Here is a 20902-nt window from a genome sequence, read left to right as displayed (position 1 = left end):
TTCCAGAGATAACATATGACGACTAGCGATGATTTGTCCAATTAGCTGAATTTTCCCAAAAAGTTATGTTAGATCCAAATTTATTTGGGTCGAATAGCTATAAAAAAAACTGACATGAGCCAGTAAAGACCAAATAGCGGCAGAATGACACAGTCTGGAGGTCGCAGCAGTCAAGGTAATTACAGTTTCAATAGTGTATAATTACTACTACAAGATCAATATAACAAGGAGATCACATGGCGGCACAATGACAGAGCCTAGAGGTGGCAGGAGCCTGACGAGACCATAGGGCTTCACAATTGAAAAGATTTTTTTTAAATATAAATTGAAGATTTAAATAGATTATGAACATAAAAATGTTGATTTAATGTGCCAGCAGCATGAGGAGACCACATGGCGACAGAATGACACAGCCTGTAGGTGGCGGAAGCATGAGGAGACCATATAGTGGCTGAATGATACAGCCTGGAGGTGGCAGCAGCATGTGGAGACCATATAGTGGCTGAATGACACAGCCTGGGGGTGATGGAAGCATGAGGAGAACATATGGTGGCAGAATGACACAGCCTGGAGGTGGCATCAGCATGAGACGAACATATGGTGGAAGAATGACACAGCCTGGAGGTGGCGGCAGCATGAGGAGAACATATGGTGGCAGAATAAAACAGCCTGGAGGTGGTGGCAGCATGAGGAGACCATCTAGTGGCAGAATGACACAGCCTCGAGGTGGCATCAGCATGAGGAGAACATATGGTGGCAGAATGACACAACCTGAAGGTGGCATCAGTATGAGGATAACATATGGTGGAAGAATGACACAGCCTGAAGGTGGCGGCAGCATGAGGAGAACACATGGTGGCAGAATAACCCAGCCTGGAGGTGGCGGCAGCACAAGGAGACCATCTAGTGGCAGAATGACACAGCCTGGAGGTGGCATCAGCATGAGGAGAACATATGGTGGCAGAATTCCACAGCCTGGAGGTGGCATCAGCATGAGGAGAACATATGGTGGCAGAATGACACAGCCTGGAGGTGGCATCAGCAGCATCAGAAGTCCTGAAAGTGACCCGGTGCCATTTCCAGGGTTTTTAGGTGGAAATAGGGAGAGGTTCCTGTGTGGGGCCGCCTTTTATAGGGCGAATAACACTTGCGGAGAAGGGGATTAATAGGGCAAGAGTAGGGCCTTACAGGGGAAGTTTTTACCCCCACCTGTTACAATGGACCATACATTGTTCCCTTCCACCTTTTAGAGGTCTTTGCATCACATTAATACTTGGTGGTATAGGTGGCACATGGTGTTTTTTTTTTTTTTGCACACCTTTCCTTTTGTTTGCTTTAAAAAAAATTGGGTCCATATACTGTATTTTATCCTAAGAAAAGTTAAGTTTTAGCTAATGCATATTCTCAATACTTACTTGTGGTCTGATGTGGAGTAACTGGGGAGCAGCACATAAAATTTTTTTTTTTTTTTTTGCAGTATTCATATTTGTGAAGTGTTGGTGTGGCACCATGGTCAATCTACTCTGATGCATCAGGCATTGGTGGGTGGAAATCCTGGCTGATCCAAGCCTGATTCATCTTGACAAAGATCAGTCTCTACACATTTTTGGTGGACAGGCGAGTTCTCCTTGAGGTTACTATGGCCCCGCCGCACTAAACACCCACTCTGATGGCACACTACTGTGCCATCAGAGGCAAACACTGCTAGTTGCATCCACAAATCCAGTTTGGGTGCCCAGAAGACCAGCGGATCTTCAAGGTGTGTTGGCAGGGTCATGTCAAGGTATGCCTCCACCTGCTGGTTAAGGTCCTGCTCAAGGTCTACCTGGTGCTGATGAGTTGCTTCACTATGCGGGTGAAGAAAGCTACTCATGTAGGTGTACATAGAGTTCAAACTTAAGAGAGGAAGACAATACGCTCCACTATGCTTAAAATTGTATTAGGCTACAAAAACAAGTGTGTAGCTTTGGCTGGCCTTTCACTGGAACTGGCCCAAATTAGTTTAAAAGGAAAAAAATCGTACACCACGTAGGTGTACGTACAGTTTACACTTATGAGAGGAGGACAATACGCTCCACTTCGCTTAAAACTGTATTAGGCACTAAAAGTAGGTGACTATGGCTTTTAGTGCTCACCCTAACTGGCCCCTATTAGCTTTAGAGTTGTTGTACACCACAGTGCAGCAGTAGAGTCGCTGTGTAGTACACCCAAAAGTGTACTTTCTCTCTGTCTCTCTCCCCTGTCACTGCTTTTCTGCAATGATTTGGGCTTGTGGTGAATCGCTGCTGTAAAACTGTTTTTCTGTGGAACACAAACACTGCTCTCTCTCTGCAATAAAACGCTGAAAGTCCTGGATGCAGCAATGGCTGCCAATTATATAGGGCTGTGACATCACAGGGCTGACTGACTGCTGCATGCTGCATGTGGTTCAGGGTGATCCCACCTACCCGCCTTCCCAGAGTTCCTATCCCCATGTCCTCACACATGGAGCCGCCATTTTAGATGCCCTGGAGCCTGGACCGCACTAAATGGAGTTTTATGAAGCGATTCATTTTATCGAATTGCGGCGATATTCGGATTTGTTATGCTCATCTCTAATAGATATATAACATTTATAACTATTATGAATGTGCATAGTGGAAAACAACTTGTAATGCATATTTTTAGATACCTTTAACCAATTTAAAGGGGTACTCTGCCCCTAGCCCTATCCAAAGGATAGGGGATAAGATATCTGATGATGTCCCCAGCGGCAAGACCCCCATGATCTCCCTGCTGCACCCAGCGTTCGTTTAGAGCATCGGGGGCAGTGCTGGAAGCTTGTGATGTCACGGCCACACCCTGCTCGTGACGTCATGGCCACAGTCAATGCAAGTCTATGAGAGCAAGCGTGATGACCGTTATACCCTCTCCCATAGACTTGCATTAAGGGGGTGTGGCCGTGACATCACAAGCAGGGTGTGGCCGTGACATCACGAGCCTCTGCCCGGCATCGGCAGTTATCCAGCATGCAGTGAAGTTCACTCCATGCACCGGATGTCTGTGGTGCCGCAATCGAGATCGCGGGGGGTCCTGCCGCTGGGGACCCCCGCGATTAGACATCTTATCCCCTATCCCCCTATTCTTGGATAGGGGATAAGATGTCTAGGGGCGTAGTACCGCTTCTTTAAAGGGGTAGTCCAGTGGTGAAAAACTTATCCCCTATCCTAAGGACAGGGGATAAGTTTGAGATCGCGGGGGGTCCGACCGCTGGGGCCCCCTGCGATCTCTCTGTACGGGGCGCCCAGATAGCGGGTGTCGACCCCCGCACGAGGCGCGGCCGACACCCCCCCTCAATACATCTCAATGGCAGAGCCGGAGATTGCCGAAGGCAGCGCTTCGGCTCTGCCATAGAGTTGTATTGAGGGGGCCTGTCGGCCGCCGCCTCGTGCGGAGGTCGACACGCCCCCTTCCCGCGGGCTGTCGGGGCTCCGTACAGGAGATCGCAGGGGGCCCCAGCTGTCGGACCCCCCGCGATCTGCAGCTTATCCCCTATCCTTAGGATAGGGGATAAGTTGCTCACTACTGAGTCACCACTGGACTACTCCTTTAAGGATGGTTTTCCATATGACAATTTTTTTGAATCCTGCCACTGCAGTGTTTCAGTCAAAGCCAGAAGTGGATTCAAAAAGATTAAGAAATACATAGGAAGAGACTTACACTTTTCCTTCCAGCTGGATCCACTTCTGGCTTTGGCTCAAAAACTGCAGGGGCAGGATTCCAAAAAACTACCAAGTGGAAACAAAGTTTATGGCTTATGTCAAAAAGAAAAGTTGATCTAACCACCTATACAGGGCTTAGGGTACTAAGTGCACAGTTAAAATCCTATACCCCCAGGAGTACTGAAGTCAATGTAATCAGAAGAACTGGCTATATGTATATATGAAAAGTATATCAGGTATAAAAATAGCCCATCAAGGTACTAATATACATAAAAGAGCTAAAAGACAATGTAATATACCACTTTATATGGCTAAGTGTTGGTAATACCTTGTATACCTAATAGTGATGGCTCCTGGTTCCGATTCGTTACGTGCTATGCCTTTTTATAGCTATATATATGCACCAAAATATGCATCTATTTATTGTACATTTTACAGTTTGTATGTCTTTTTCATGTTTGTTTTATATACATAAACATTTTATGTGATATACCACTGGGTAAGGGTTTCGGCAAGGACCCTACGGGAACACACTATTTGCAAATATCCAATTATAACCCAGAACAATATGTGTGTGTCTGTATGTGTGTGTAAAGGAAGAGGATTACATCCTAAACACTACCAAAACATATATAAACATTATGAGACTTACTGGTCTTCTACACTGAAGTCCAAAATGGATTACATTACTAATAAGAATTGAATTTCACTTACCATCTGTAACTTGAGCTATTAGCCCTTGGCCTACATTGTGAATGAATTCTATTAGGAATCTTGCTGGTTCATCTCCCTTTACCCTCAGGAGATCAAGGAGCCTTCTTGCCTTAATAAGTCATGAACACAATTTAACACGTTATAATGTACACATTTTTGATTAAAAAACCAATATTGTAGATACAGTAGCACATAAACACATCTTTCAAGTTAAAGGGGTATTCCAGTATTATATATATATATATATATATATATATATATATATATATATATATATTACTGAGTTGGTAGGAAACTCAACCTGGCGTTCTGAAAATCTTTGTTCAGAACGCTGGGTTTGGGCGGCTGTGGTCGTGACAAGCGACCACAGGCTTCACGCCTCCTCCCATAGACATGAATGGAGGGGCGTGACGTGACGTCATGGCCCTGGCCACCCCAACCCAGTGTTCTGAACACAAATGTTCTGAATGCCAGGGTGCCACACAGAGATCACAGTGGCTGGACCCCCAGAGATCAGACAACTTATCCCCTATCCTTTGGATAGGGGATAAGATGTTCAGGGGTGATGTATCCCTTTAAGTACTGGAGTTATCCTTAAAGGGTACCTTTCATCAAAAAAAAACTTTTGATATATTATAGATTAATGTATGCAGAATAATTCCAATTGCATGTTATTAAAAAATATGCTTCTTTTTATTAAATTTTCCACTTTGAAAAAATGACCACTAGGGGTCTCCCTACCAGTCCTGGCCGCAAGCCTTTTTTTTAAATAGATTTCAGACTCATACTGGTGTCCGAAATCTCAGACTGCAGCCGGGACACAGACAAGCTCAGTGCTGCTTCCTGCCTGTCAATCAGAAAGGCAGGAGCCAGCACTGTGCTCATAGCACAGCAGAGCATACTCATGACTCATTCATTTTACTATCTGAGCTCCGATCTTTCTTCTCTCTGCACGTGCAGTTGTAAACAGAGAGGCAAAGACTCAGAGCTGCCGGCCGTGCTGTGATCACGGCCACGCCCCCTTCCTCCCTCACACTAGGACGGCTGAATGAGCAGCCAAGAAGACAATAAATCAGGTAAATAGAGGGGGTATTGAATGAATAGAAACACAGGGATAGTGTCAGTGAGAGTCAGGGACAGATGGGGGGGGGATTAGGGAGAGTTTAGATCATAATAGGTACTCTTTTAAAAAATGTATAAAGCTGTGCATTGCCAAGTACAGACCCATTTATTTGACAATTGTGGCATAAGGATTTTTTTTTTATAGCGTTTACAGTGCTGGATCAGGAATGTGATAATTTTATAGTTTGAACAATTCCAAATGTGGCATTACCAAATATGTTTTTTTTTTCTGTTTACTTTTTTGTAATTCTCCAGAAATGAGGGCTGTTAAAAGGTTTTATTGAGGCGGGAGGGGTTACATTTTTAAAAACCTTTTTAACCACTTTTTTTTAACACTTTTAGGGTACGTTCAGATGTGCGGATTTTCGCTGTGTATTTCGCTGCGGATCCGCCGCTGAAGGACCTCCTATATGCTTCCTTTATATGTGCCTGCTCGGAGCGGACACACTGCGATGTGCGAGTCACCGCGCGCATGCACAGTATACTCGCACATCGCAGCAGCTCTCGGCCTAGCTCATTGAGCAGGGGAAGCAGCCGCGATGTGTGCGAGTACACCGCGCATGCGCGGCAACTCGCACATCGCAGTGTCTCTGCTTGAAGCGGCGTATTGCCGCTCTGAGCAGGCACATTTAAGGGCACCATACAGAGGTCCTTCAGCGGCAGATCTGCAGCTTAAAATACACTGTAAATCCGCACGTGTGAACGTACCCTTAGGCCTAACCTTCATGCTGTCCTAACCACCAATCAGCAACCTGTAATTACATCAAGCCACTCTGCACCACTAATGACTCATATAAAAACAATTTAAATGCTGCAATCGCTATTGATCGTGGCATTTAAATAGTTAAATGACCAGCATCAGAGTGATCTCCAGTGTTGGTCATTGCTGGCTATGGCACGGGCTTGGCTGCTGACCCCGCGCCATACTTCCTTACAAAACCAATTAGGTAAATGTACGTCATGGGTCAGCAAAGGGTTAAACAAATGCTGATCTATGAGAAAACACCCTAACTGTAATGCAGCATCACATGACCATAACAGATAATGACCATAATCCAATAAATAAATATTATAATTTGTTACTGTGAAGTCACCTTCTGTGGTGTAGAAAATATAGGCAGCTGTATATGGTCAGTTTCAATCTGTTGGATGTAGCGATGCTCCACAAGTTGTTGCAAAATAGTATTTATATACTTATGAATTAAATGGACAATTCTTGGCCGTTCCCTTTGTAGATACTGAGAAGGTTGAGAGAAGTCCTCCGAAAGCTGTAGACATAGGTGGTCTTCATGAGCTGAGTCCTCAACTTTATGTAAAGCATCCAAAAACTGTTTACAGATGGTTTCACCTTTTCTTGTGATAGTGTCTAAAAGGCATCTAACCAGAGTGGACAAGGGTTGACCTACGAGACTTAATCCTTCATAGTCTTCACCATTAAGGACATTTTGAGAAAGAAGATGGTCAAGTAAACGTTCATATTTCTCCACTGACTCTCCAGCCAGTGCAGACACCAAGTAACTTCTTTTGGTCTGGACAGTCTGCAGTGAGCTCATCCCACATTCTGGTTATTGTGGAATATCACAAATCCCTGAAAAAGGGAAAAACTTCTAAAAAGACAAAAAAAGGCAGTATAAGGAAGTTTAAATTTCATGTCAACAAATATGAACAACTAACATATCTGTTACCAATTTGCATAATAACTGTCCATCAGTCATCTAAATCATTCCTTATTTTTCCACAGGGTATGCAAAGTAGCTCTCTTCATAAATATGATGGGAAAGTGAATTAAAATTCACTATGAAAAGAGAGAAAAAGAGGAATCATAGTACATAAGGCTTATAGTATTCGGATCAGTATTTTTTGCCAAAAACAGGAGTGGGTCCAAAACACACAAAAAGTGCAAACTTTTCCAATATAGTTTATCTCCAAAAATACTGACCAAACTACAGCCAAATATTTACTAAAATAAAAGGTGTGAACTCTGCTTTAGGGTTTGTTCACACAGATGGATTTCATGCAGATGTTTCTAGCATTGACTTCAATTGGTCAGCAGAAAATTTGCAATAGTAGCAGATTTGTGGATTTTCAGCTGACCTAGCTGATGCTGCGGAAAGTCTGCACAAACTACACCTGTGTGAACAGATCCTTAGGGTACATTAAAGGGGTACTCTGGTGCTTAGACATCTTATCCCTTGTCCAAAGGATAGGGGATAAGATGCCTGACCGCGGGAGTCCCGCCGCTGGGGACCCCCGTGATCTGGCATGCGGCACCCCGTTTGTAATCAGTCCTCCGGGTCTGATTACGGGCGATCACAGGGCGGGCGGTGTGTGACATCACGCCTGCGCCCCCATGTGACGTCACGCTGCCCCTCAATGCAAGCCTACGGGAGGGGGCGTGATAGCTGTCACTCCCCCTCCCATAGGCTTGCATTGAGGGGCAGAGCGTGATGTCACACGGGGGCGCAGGCGTGACGTCACATGCCGCCCGCCCTATGATCGCCCATAATCAGACCAGGAGCGAACACGCTCCGGGGACTGATTACACACGGGGTGCCGTGTGCAAGATCACGGGGGTCCCTTGGTCCTTTGGATAGGGGATAAGATGTCTAAGCACCAGAGTACCCCTTTAACATGGGCGGGTTACCCTCATGTTTCCCGCTATGGGCTTGAACTGCGATGGGTGTCCCACAGCGGATTTTCCATAGCCAAATTATTCCAGCAGAAAATCCACCGCAGAAAGCCTGCAGCAGGTAACCTGCCCATGTTAACGTACCCTTAAGAAGCCTCAAAACAAAACAGGGGAGCATTGAATGACCTAAAAGGCTATGTACACTAAGGCCTTTCTGAGTAGATTTTGCAGGATTTTTGTGTCCCATGTGTCGTGTGCCAGAATTTGCGAATTAAGTCTCCACTTTTTTCAGAAAAACAGAAAAAGGGGCATAGCTGCCGGGGAAAGGAGGTGTGCAAAATGTAGGGAAAAGACTACTATGAAAAAATATCAGGAAAAAAGACCCACAAAGAAAATTTCACTCCATTCTGAGGAAATGAGGCCCTTTAAGGGAGATTCATGAAAACCTGTGTAGAAGAAGAGTAGTGCAGTTGCCCATAGCAGCCAATCAGATTGCTTCTTTCATGAAAAAAAAAAAGGCCACTGAAAAATGAAAGGGGCAATCTGATTGGTTGCTATGGGAAACTGCATCACTCTTTCTCTACGCACCCCAAACAGAGCAGAGTTAAAATGGCGCTCACACTAACTCAATGATATAGTGACTATATGGGGTAACTTAACCCCTTAAGGACAATGGACGTACTCCTACGCCCCTGTTTCCGAGTCCTTAACCCCTTAAGGACCAGGCCATTTTATACCTTAAGGACCGGAGCGTTTTTTGCAATTCTGACCACTATCACTTTAAACATTAATAACTCTGGAATGCTTTTAGTTATCATTCTGATTCTGAGATAGTTTTTTCTTGACATATTCTACTTTAACTTAGTGGTAAAATTTTATGGTAACTTGCATCCTTTCTTGGTGAAAAATCCCAAAATTTGATGAAAAAAATTTAAATTTAGCATTTTTCTAACTTTGAAGCTCTCTGCTTGTAAGGAAAATGGATATTCAAAATATATTTTTTTTGGGTTCACATATACAATATGTCTACTTTATGATTGCATCATAAAATTTATGAATTTTTACTTTTGGAAGACACCAGAGGGCTTCAAAGTTCAGCAGCAATTTTGAAATTTTTCACAAAATTTTCAAACTCACTATTTTTCAGGGACCAGTTCAGTTTTGAAGTGGATTTGAAGGGTCTTCATATTAGAAATACCCCATAAAAGACCCCATTATAAAAACTAAACCCCCTAAAGTATTAAAAAAACATTCAGTAAGTGTATTAACCCTTTAGGTGTTTCACAGGAATAGCAGCAAAGTGAAGGAGAAAATTCAAAATCTTCATTTTTTCCACCCGCATGTTCTTGTAGACCCAATTTTTGAATTTTTGCAAGGGATAAAAATGAGAAAATTTTTACTTGTATTTGAAACCCAATTTCTCTCAAGTAAGCACATACCTCATATGTCTATGTTAATTGTTCGGCGGGCGCAGTAGAGGGCTCAGAAGGGAAGGAGCGTCAAATGGTTTTTGGGGGGCATGCCGCATTTAGGAAGCCCCTATGGTGCCAGGACAGCAAAAAAAAAAACACATGGCATACCATTTTGGAAACTAGACCCCTCAGGGAACGTAACAAGGGGTAAAGTGAACCTTAATACCCTACAGGTGATTCACGACTTTTGCATATGTAAAATAAATATATATTTTTTTACCTAAAATGCTTGGTTTCCCAAAAATTTTACATTTTTAAAAAGGGTAATAGCAGAAAATACCCCCCAAAATTTGAAGCCCAATTTCTCCCGATACAGAAAACACCTCGCATGGGGGTGAAAAGTGCTCTGCTGGTGCACTACAGGTCTCAGAAGAGAAGGAGTCACATTTGGCTTTTTGAAAGCAAATTTTGCTCTGGGGGCATGCCGCATTTAGGAAGCCCCTATGGTGCCAGAACAGCAAAAAAAACCACATGGCATACCATTTTGGAAACTAGACACCTCGGGGAACGTAACAAGGGGTAACGTGAACCTTAATACCCTACAGGTGTTTCACGACTTTTGCATATGTAAAAAAATATATATATTTTTTAACTAAAATGCTTGGTTTCCCAAAATTTTTACAATTTTAAAAAGGGTAATAGCAGAAAATACCCCCCAAAATTTGAAGCCCAATTTCTCCCGATTCAGAAAACACCCCATATGGGGATGAAAAGTGCTCTGCTGGCGCACTACAGGTCTCAGAAGAGAAGGAGTCACATTTGGCTTTTTGAAAGCGAATTTTGCTCTGGGGGCATGCCGCATTTAGGAAGCCCCTATGCTGCCAGGACAGCAAAAAAAAAAAACACATGGCATACCATTTTGGAAACTAGACCCCTCGGGGAACGTAACAAGGGGTAATTTGAACCTTAATACCCTACAGGTGTTTCACGACTTTTGCATATGTAAAAAAATATATATATATTTTTACCTAAAATGCTTGTTTTCCCAAAAATTTTACATTTTTTAAAAGGGTAATAGCAGAAAATACCCCCCAAAATTTGAAGCCCAATGTCTCCCGAGTACGGCGATACCCCATATGTGGCCATAAACTGTTGCCTTGAAATACGACAGGGCTCCAAAGTGAGAGCGCCATGCGCATTTGAGGCCTAAATTAGGGACTTGCATAGGGGTGGACATAGGGGTATTCTACGCCAGTGATTCCCAAACAGGGTGCCTCCAGCTGTTGTAAAACTCCCAGCATGCCTAGACAGTCAACGGCTATCTGGCAATACTGGGAGTAGTTGTTTTGCAACAGCTGGAGGCTCCGTTTTGGAAACAGTGGCGTACCAGATGTTTTTCATTTTTATTGGGGAGGGGGGTTGTATAGGGGTATGTGTATATGTAGTGTTTTTTACTTTTTATTTTATTTTGTGGTAGTGTAGTGTAGTGTTTTTTGGGTACAGTCGCACGGGCGGGGGTTCACAGTAGTTTCTCGCTGGCAGTTTGAGCTACGGCAGAAAATTTGACGCAGCTCAAACTTGCAGCCGGATACTTACTGTAATCCTCCGCCCATGTGAGTGTACCCTGTACGTTCACATTGGGGGGGGGGGGGGGGGAAATCCAGCTGTTGCAAAACTACAACTCCCAGCATGTACGGTCTATCAGTGCATGCTGGGAGTTGTAGTTTTGCAACCGCTGGAGGCTCCGTTTTGGAAACAGTGGTGTACCAGACGTTTTTCATTTTTATTGGGGAGGGGAGGGGGGCTGTGTAGGGGTATGTGTGTATGTAGTGTTTTTTACTTTTTATTTTATTGTGTGTTAGTGTAGTGTAGTGTTTTTAGGGTACAGTCGCACGGGCGGGGGTTCACAGTAGTTTCTCGCTGGCAGTTTGAGCTGCGGCAGAAATTTTGCCGCACCTCAAACTTGCAGCCGGATTCTTACTGTAATCCTTCGCCCATGTGAGTGTACCCTGTACGTTCACATTGGGGGGGGGGGAACATCCAGCTGTTGCAAAACTACAACTACCAGCATGTACGGTCTATCAGTGCATGCTGGGAGTTGTAGTTTTGCAACAGCTGGAGGCACACTGGTTGTGAAACACCGAGTTTGGTAACAAACTCAGTGTTTTGCAACCAGTGTGCCTTCAGCTGTTGCAAAAGCTACAACCCCCAGCATGTACGGACAGCGGAAGGGCATGCTGGGTGTTGTAGTTATGCAACAGCTGGAGGCATACTACTTTGGCTGGGGATGCTGGGGTTTGTAGTTATGCAACAGCTGGAGACACACTGGTTTGCTACTTAACTCAGTGTGCCTTCAAAACTACAACTCTCAGCAGTCACCGACAGCCAACGGGCATGCTGGGAGTTGTAGTTATGCAACCACCAGATGCACCACTACAACTCCCAGCATGCACTTTAGCTGATTGTGCAAGCTGGGAGTTGTAGTTACACAACAGCTGAAGGTACACTTTTCCATAGAAAGAATGTGCCTCCAGCTGTTGCAAAACTACAAGTCCCAGCATGCCCATAAGGGCATGCTGGGAGTTGTGGTGGTCTGCCTCCTGCTGTTGCATAACTACAGCTCCCAGCATGCCCTTTTTGCATGCTGGGAGCTGTTGCTAAGCAACAGCAGGAGGCTGTCACTCACCTCCAACGATCCTCGCCGCACAGGTCAGTCCCTCGTCGTCTCCGCCGCCGCCGCTGCTCCTGGGGCCCCGATCCCAACAGGGGCGCCGGGGATCGGGGTCCCCAGCACCCGGGGTGCACGTCCCGCACCCGCTCACGTCCTCCGGAAGAGGGGCGGAGCGGGTTGCGGGAGTGACACCCGCAGCAGACGCCCTGATTGGTCGGCCGAATTGGTCGACGAATCAGGGCGATCGTGAGGTGGCACCAGTGCCACCTCACCCCTGCTGCCTCTGGCTGTTCGGGGCCGTCTCTGACGGCCCCGATCAGCCAATAATTCCGGGTCACCGGGTCACTGGAGACCCGATTGACCCGGAATCCGCCGCAGATCGCTGGACTGAATTGTCCAGCTTTCTGCGGCCATCGCCGACATGGGGGGTCATAATGACCCCCCTGGGCGATATGCCCCGATGCCTGCTGAACGATTTCAGCAGGCATCGGGCACCGGCTCCGCTCCAGATGGTTGCGGGGGGCCGGTAAAACACATGACGTTCTCATACGTCATGTGTCCTTAAGGACTCGGAAATGGAGACGTATGAGAACGTCATGTGTCCTTAAGGGGTTAAGGACCGAGGACGTAGGAGTACGTCCTGTCCATTCCCGGCCCCCCGCCGCTAGCCGGAGGGGAGCCGGTGCCCGATGCCTGCTGAAATCGTTCAGCAGGCATCACGGCATATCGCCCAGGCCCCCTCCTCGCCGCACAGGTCAGTCCCTCGTCATCATTATGCCCCCCATGTCGGCGATGGCTACAGATCGCTGGACAATTCAGTCCAGCGATCTGCGGCGATTCCGGGTCAATCGGGTCTCCAGTGACCCGGTGACCTGGAATTACTGGCTGATCGGGGCCGTCAGAGACGGCCCGAATAGCCATAGCCAGCAGGGGTGAGGTGGCACTGGTGCCACCTCACGATCGCCGTGATTTGACGGCCGACCAATCAGGGCGCCTGCTTCGGGTGTCACTCCCGCAACCCGCTCCGCCCCTCTTCCGGAGGACGTGAGCGGGTGCGGGACGTGCACCCCGGGTGCTGGGGACCCCGTTCCCCGGCGTTAATGTTGGGATCGGGGCCCCAGGAGCGACGGCGGCGGAGGGACTGACCTGCGCGGTGTGGATCAGCAGCAGCAGGAGGTGAGTGACAGCCTCCTACTGTTGCTTAGCAACAGCTCCCAGCATGCAAAAAGGGCATGCTGGGAGCTGTAGTTATGCAACAGGAGGAGGCAGACCACCACAACTCCCAGCATTCCCTTATGGGCATGCTGGGACTTGTAGTTTTGCAACAGCTGGAGGCAAATTTTTTTCTATGGAAAAGTGTACCTTCAGCTGTTGTATAACTACAACTCCCAGCTTGCACAATCAGCTAAAGTGCATGCTGGGAGTTGTAGTGGTGCATCTGGTGGTTGCATATCTACAACTCCCAGCATGCCCGTTGGCTGTCGGTGACTGCTGAGAGTTGTAGTTTTGCAACAGCTGAAGGCACACTGAGTTAAGTAGCAAACCAGTGTGTCTCCAGCTGTTGCATAACTACAATCCCCAGCATCCCCAGCCAAAGTAGTATGCTTCCAGCTGTTGCATAACTACAAGACCCAGTATGCCCTTCCACTGTCCGTACATGCTGGGGGTTGTAGCTTTTGCAACAGCTGAAGGCACACTGGTTGCAAAACACTGAGTTTGTTACCAAACTCGGTGTTTCACAACCAGTGTGCCTCCAGCTGTTGCAAAACTACAACTCCCAGATAGACCGTACATGCTGGGAGTTGTAGTTTTGCAACAGCTGGATGTTTCTCCCCCCCCCCCCCCCCAATGTGAACGTACAGGGTACACTCACATGGGCGGAGGATTACAGTAAGTATCCGGCTGCAAGTTTGAGCTGCGGCAAATTTTCTGCCGCAGCTCAAACTGCCAGCGAGAAACTACTGTGAACCCCCCGCCCGTGCGACTGTACCCTAAAACACTACACTACCACAAAATAAAATAAAAAGTAAAAAACACTACATATATACATTCCCCTACACAGCCCCCCTCCCCAATAAAAATGAAAAACATCTGGTACGCCACTGTTTCCAAAACGGAGCCTCCAGCTGTTGCAAAACTACAACTCCCAGCATGCACTAGACCCTACATGCTGGGAGTTGTAGTTTTGCAACAGCTGGATTTTCCCCCCTCCCCAATGTGAAAGTACAGGGTACACTCACATGGGCGGAGGTTAACAGTAAGTATCCGGCTGCAAGTTTGAGCTGTGGCAAATTTTCTGCCGCAGCTCAAACTGCCAGCGAGAAACTACTGGTACGCCACTGTTTCCAAAACGGAGCCTCCAGCTGTTGCAAAACAACTACTCCCAGTATTGCCAGATAGCCGTTGACTGTCCAGGCATGCTGGGAGTTTTACAACAGCTGGAGGCACCCTGTTTGGGAATCACTGGCGTAGAATACCCCTATGTCCACCCCTATGCAAGTCCCTAATTTAGGCCTCAAATGCGCATGGCGCTCTCACTTTGGAGCCCTGTCCTATTTCAAGGGAACAGTTTAGGGTCACATATGGGGTTTCGCCGTACTCGGGAGAAATTGTGTTACAAATTTTGGGGGGTATTTTCTGCTATTACCCTTTTTAAAAATGTAACATTTTTGGGAAACCAAGCATTTTAGGTAAAAAATTTTTTTTTTTTTTTACATATGCAAAAGTCGTGAATCACCTGTGGGGTATTAAGGTTCACATTACCCCTTGTTACGTTCCCCGAGGGGTCTATTTTCTAAAATGGTATGCCATGTGTTTTTTTTTTTGCTGTCCTGGCACCATAGGGGCTTCCTAAATGCGGCACGCCCCCAGAGCAAAATTTGCTTTCAAAAAGCCAAATGTGACTCCTTCTCTTCTGAGACCTGTAGTGCGCCAGCAGAGCACTTTTCATCCCCATATGGGGTGTTTTCTGAATCAGAAGAAATTGGGCTTCAAATTTTGGGGGGTATTTTCTGCTATTACCCTTTTTAAAAATGTAAAAATTTTGGGAAACCAACCATTTTAGGTAAAAAAATATATTTTTTTTTACATATGCAAAAGTCGTGAAACACCTGTAGGGTATTAAGGTTCACTTTACCCCTTGTTACGTTCCCCGTGGGGTCTAGTTTCCAAAATGGTATGCCATGTGTTTTTTTTTTTTGCTCTCCTGGCACCATAGGGGCTTCCTAAATGCGGCATGCCCCCAGAGCAAAATTTGCTTTCAAAAAGCCAAATGTGACTCCTTCTCTTCTGAGACCTGTAGTGCGCCAGCAGAGCACTTTTCATCCCCATATGGGGTGTTTTCTGAATCGAAAGAAATTGCGCTTCAAATTTTGGGGGGTATTTTCTGCTATTACCCTTTTTAAAAATGTAAAAATTTTGGGAAACCAACCATTTTAGGTAAAATTTTTATTTTTTTTTTTACATATGCAAAAGTCGTGAAACACCTGTAGGGTATTAAGGTTCACTTTACCCCTTGTTTCGTTCCCCGTGGGGTCTATTTTCCAAAATGGTATGCCATGTGGGTTTTTTTTTTTGCTGTTCTGGCACCATAGGGGCTTCCTAAATGCGGCATGCCCCCAGAGCAAAATTTGCTTTCAAAAAGCCAAATGTGACTCCTTCACTTCTGAGACCTGTAGTGCGCCAGCAGAGCACTTTTCACCCCCATATGGGGTGTTTTCTGTATCGGGAGAAATTGGGCTTCAAAATTTGGAGGGTATTTTCTGCTATTATCCTTTTTAAAAATGTAAAATTTTTGGGAAACCAAGCATTTTAGGTAAAAATAATTTTTTTACATATGCAAAAGTCGTGAATCACCTGTGGGGTATTAAGGTTCACTTTACCCCTTGTTACATTCCCCGAGGGGTCTAGTTTCCAAAATAGTATGCCATGTGTTTTTTTTTTGCTGTCCTGGCACCATAGGGGCTTCCTAAAGGTGACATGCCCCCCCAAAAACCATTTGTCACTCCTTCCCTTCTGAGCCCTCTACTGCGCCCGCTGAACAATTAACATAGACATATGAGGTATGTGCTTACTCAAGAGAAATTGGGTTTCAAATACAACTAAAAATTTTCTCCTTTTTACCCCTTGCAAAAATTGGGTCTACAAGAACATGCGAGTGTAAAAAAATGAAGATTGTGAATTTTCTCCTTCACTTTGCTGCTATTCCTGTGAAACATCTAAAGGGTTAATACACTTATTGAATGTCATTTTGAATACTTTGGGGGGGGGGTGTAGTTTTTATAATGGGGTCATTTATGGGGTATTTCTAATATGAAGACACTTCAAATCCACTTCAAACCTGAACTGGTCCATGAAAAATAGCGAGTTTGAAAATTTTGTGAAAAAGTTCAAAATTGCTGCTGAACTTTGAAGCCCTCTGGTGTCTTCCAAAAGTAAAAACTCATAAAATTTATGATGCAAACATAAAGTAGACATATTGTATATATGAACCAAAAAAAAATTCTTTTGAATATCCATTTTCCTTACAAGCAGAGAGCTTCAAAGTTAGAAAAATACAAAATTTTCATTTTTTTCATAAAATTTTGGGATTTTTCACCAAGAAAGGATGCAAGTTACCATAAAATTTTACCACTAAGTTAAAGTAGAATATGTCACGAAAAAACTGTCTCGGAATCAGAATGATAACTAAAAGCATTCCAGAGTTATTAATGTTTAAAGTGACAGTGGTCAGAATTGCAAAAAACGCTCTGGTCCTTAAGGTGTAAAATGGCCTGGTCCTTAAGGGGTTAAAGAAGTACTCCGGTGGAATTTTTTTTCTTTTTTAAATCAACTGGTGCCAGAAAGTTAAACAGCTTTGTAAATTACTTTTATTTAAAAAATCTTAATCCTTCCAGTACTTATTAGCTGCTGAATACTACAAAGGAAATTATTTTCTTTTTGGAACACAGAGCTCTTTGCTGACATTATGACCACAGTGCTCTCTGCTGACATCTCTGTCCATTTTAGGAACTGTCCAGAGCAGCATATATTTGCTATGGGGATTTTCTCCTACTCTTGACAGTTCTTAAAAAGGACAGATATGTCAGCAGAGAGCACTGTGCTTATGATGTCAGCAGAGAGATCTGTTTTCCAAAAAAGAAAAGAATTTCCTCTGTAGTATTCAGCAGCTAATAAGTACTGGAAGAATTAAGATTTTTTAATAGAAGCACCAGGTGATAAAAAAAAAAAAACGTTTTCCGCCGGAGTACCCCTTTAATAATTATGTAAAAATCTATCAAGCATTGTTAACATAAGAAGCTGGCTAGCAAGTCTACATATAATGTACATACAGCCATAATATTGTGATACTGATAGTAATGATACTAGGCGTGAAAGGTTATATGCTGCCAGCAACAAAAAACTAGCCATCTTAGATGATACTAGGAAACTCTAGGGACATATTCAGATGGACAAAATCAGGGCTATTTATTTTTTTTAAACTACCTACCATTGATTTCAGTGTAGTTTTTTTTTACCATTGAAAGCTGATAATTTACAAGAGCTGGTAACTTATTTTAAAGGGGTATTCTGGGCAAAAACATTTTATCCCCTATCCAAAGGATAGGGGATGAGATGTCTGATCGCAGGGAGCCCGCTGCTGAGACCCCACGCGATCTCCCTGCAGCACCCGCATTCAACCTCCGGGTTTCCGGGACTGGGGATGTGACGCCACGCTCCCTCCATTCATGTCTATGGGAGGGGGCGTGAAATAAAAAAGAGTATTCATTTAAAGACATAAACTAATATTATGACACATGTCCAGAACAGATATCTGATAGAATGCAGATAGATAATACTAATATGGGAAAATAAAAATAAAAGTAGATTAAATATACAGTAACTATAAATAGAAATAGAAATGAGAATACAAATAAAATGAAATAAAAAGAATATGAAAAGAAAAAAAATGGATGGAAAATAAAAATAAAGATGTAAAGCATAATGAAAGTGAGATAAAAATAAAAATGAAAATACAAATATAAATAAAAAATAAATAAAAATAAATATAAATAATAATCATATAAATAAAATAAATAAATATATAAAATATATATAATATAATAAATGAAAAAAATTTATAAAAAAAAATTGAAATATAAATAGATAAAAATTTAATTAAAAAAATTAAGAAAAAAGAAAAAAATTAAATAATAATAAAATGAAAATAAATAAAAATAAATATACCATAATCTATATATATATAACTCAATGTGTGTGTGTGTATGTATGTATGTATGTGTGTATGTTCCAGCATCACGTCCAAACGGCTAAACTTGGCACACATGTTACTTATATGTCAACAACAAACATAGGATAGGTGATTTAACCCTTACCCACCCCCATTTGCCAGGGATAGGAGGACGGGATAGGAGGTCGGGATAGAAGGTCAGGATAGGAGGACTGGATATGAGGTCGAGATATGATAACTGGATAGGAGGTCGGGATAGGAGGTTGGGATATGAGGACGGGATATGACAACAATATATGAGGACGGGATATGAAGTCAAAAGCTTCCTCCTTTGTTTGTTTTCCTCCCCAAAAAGGATTAAGAAGGAAAAACTGGGCAACGCCAGGTACTCAGCTAGTATATTTATATACATAAAACTCAATGGCCCTCATTTACAAAGACTGGAGTGTCGGTTAGGTTTTTTTATTCAGTGTACTCGTCTTTTTTTTCCTTGTGATTTACTAATCTGTCGCATGTGTCAGTTTTTTTTGTGTCGCACGATATTAAATTCTGTCGCACGGGAATAAAAAGTGTCGCACTGGAAAAATAAAGATTAAACCAAATAAATAAAGTAAAGTTACTCTGCACAAGGATGTAACTTTACATTCATGATTGTTAATGGGTTAACAACCCAAAAGTTAAAAAAAAAAATATATATATATATATAAAAAAAAAAAAAATATATATATATATATATATATATATATATATATATAAAAAAAAAAAAAAATCTATTACATAATTTAATCATAAAAGCGTTGAGGGGTTAAAAATGCTTTTAAAGTATAGAACAAGTAATTTAATCATGAACCACAATGGCCAGCTGTCCCTTCCTCAAAAACACTCCATTTTTCCATTTTCACTCGACCCCTGGGCTGTCGGTTTTTCAGAGTTGAGAAATCACACTTTTTTCAGAGTGATTTCACAATTACTCCGAGTGATTTTTCCATTTTGTCGGGTTAACGCCCATTTTTTTATAAACCACGCCCATTTTGTAGGTTAAATTAAACTCTCCAAGTGTTTTTGAAAATGTAGGTTGTGTGCCTAAATTTTGGGCGCATATTTGGTCGCACGCGGGATGCGACCAAATTTTGGGCTCAATAACCGAGAAAAACCATCGGTTCTCCTTTAGTAAATGAGGGCCAATGTGTGTATGTGTGTGTGTGTGTTCCAGCATCACGTCCAAACGGCTAAAGATATTAACATGAAACTTGGCACACATGTTACTTATATGTCAACAACAAACATAGGATAGGTGATTTAACCCTTACTCACCCCCATTTGCCAGGGGCTGGGTTTATGTTAAAAGTCCCATACAAGTCAATGGGAAATATATGTTACTGCATAACTTCCAAACGGCTGGAGATATTTCGATAATACTATATTTTAAGTGGACATGTCACTTATATGTCCACTTAAAATATAGGATAGTTAATTTAACCCTTAACTACCTCCATTTGTGAGGGTCAGGGGTTTTGTTTAAAGTCCCATGCAAATCAATGGGAAATATATGTTCCCACATAACTTCCGTACGGCTGGAGATATTTCAATACCTGGTACACATATTACAGGTCGGGATAGGAGGTCGGGATAGGAGGACAAGATATAAGGACAGGATAGGAGGTCGGGATAGGAGGTTGGGATAGGAGGTCAAGATAGGTGGTCGAGATAGGAGGTCGAGATAGGAGGACAGGATAGGAGGTTGGGATAGGAGGAAGGGATAGGAGGTCGGTATATGAGGACGGGATATGAGGTTGAGATATAATGATAGGATAGGGGTCGGGATAGGAGGATGGGATATGGGGTTGGTATATGACAACAATATTTGAGGACGGGTTATGAAGTCAAAAGCTTCCTCCTTTGTTTATGTTCCTCCCCAACAAGGATTAGGAGGGAAAAACGAGCAACGTCGGGTACTCCACTTGTATAAAATAAAAATTAGAAAAATAGAATGCAAATAAACAAAATGAAAAAATGAAAAATATACAACGGCATTCCAGAGGATATCTAGGGGCCTGGAGATTTACTGCCATTAACCACCATATTGGACTTATAGCATAGTTCCAAATTACCTTTATAGTGCTGGCATTCATAACTATTATTGCTAATACATTATATTGCATCCACCACTAGGGCCCAGTGGTAGGAGCAGAATTGGTGCTTTTTAATATATGTACATTTTATTTATATTTTACATTATTTGGTAATAAACTATCTGCATTTTTTTCATATATATTCTGTCTTCAATTTTTGAAAATATCTTCATTATGCACCGTATTGTATGGTGAGGTCTTTGAGGTATGGTTAAATATTTGTGTTGTTCTTTTCCCTTTTTAGCCGGTGGGGATTGGCAATTTGACCACCTAACCTTGGACCTTTTTGTTG

General features: G+C 43.3%; 1 protein-coding gene across 1 annotated transcript in view; it reads right to left on the bottom strand.

Moving 5' to 3' along the window:
- NOD2 (nucleotide binding oligomerization domain containing 2) overlaps nt 1–20902 on the bottom strand; it is an 83553-nt gene that overhangs the window by 47178 nt on the left and 15473 nt on the right. The window contains exons 3-4 of the mRNA XM_056526359.1: nt 6632–7144; nt 4416–4524 (exon numbers count right to left, since the gene is read on the bottom strand). Coding sequence (XP_056382334.1) covers nt 4416–4524; nt 6632–7090 — 568 coding nt within the window. The 5' untranslated portion in view covers nt 7091–7144. The remainder of the gene's footprint in view (nt 1–4415; nt 4525–6631; nt 7145–20902) is intronic.

This window comes from Hyla sarda, chromosome 6 (assembly GCF_029499605.1).
Source record: "Hyla sarda isolate aHylSar1 chromosome 6, aHylSar1.hap1, whole genome shotgun sequence".
Taxonomy (NCBI): Eukaryota; Metazoa; Chordata; class Amphibia; order Anura; family Hylidae; genus Hyla; species Hyla sarda.
Note: the sequence above shows the minus strand (reverse complement) of the source record. Positions and strands in the feature narration are given on the sequence as shown.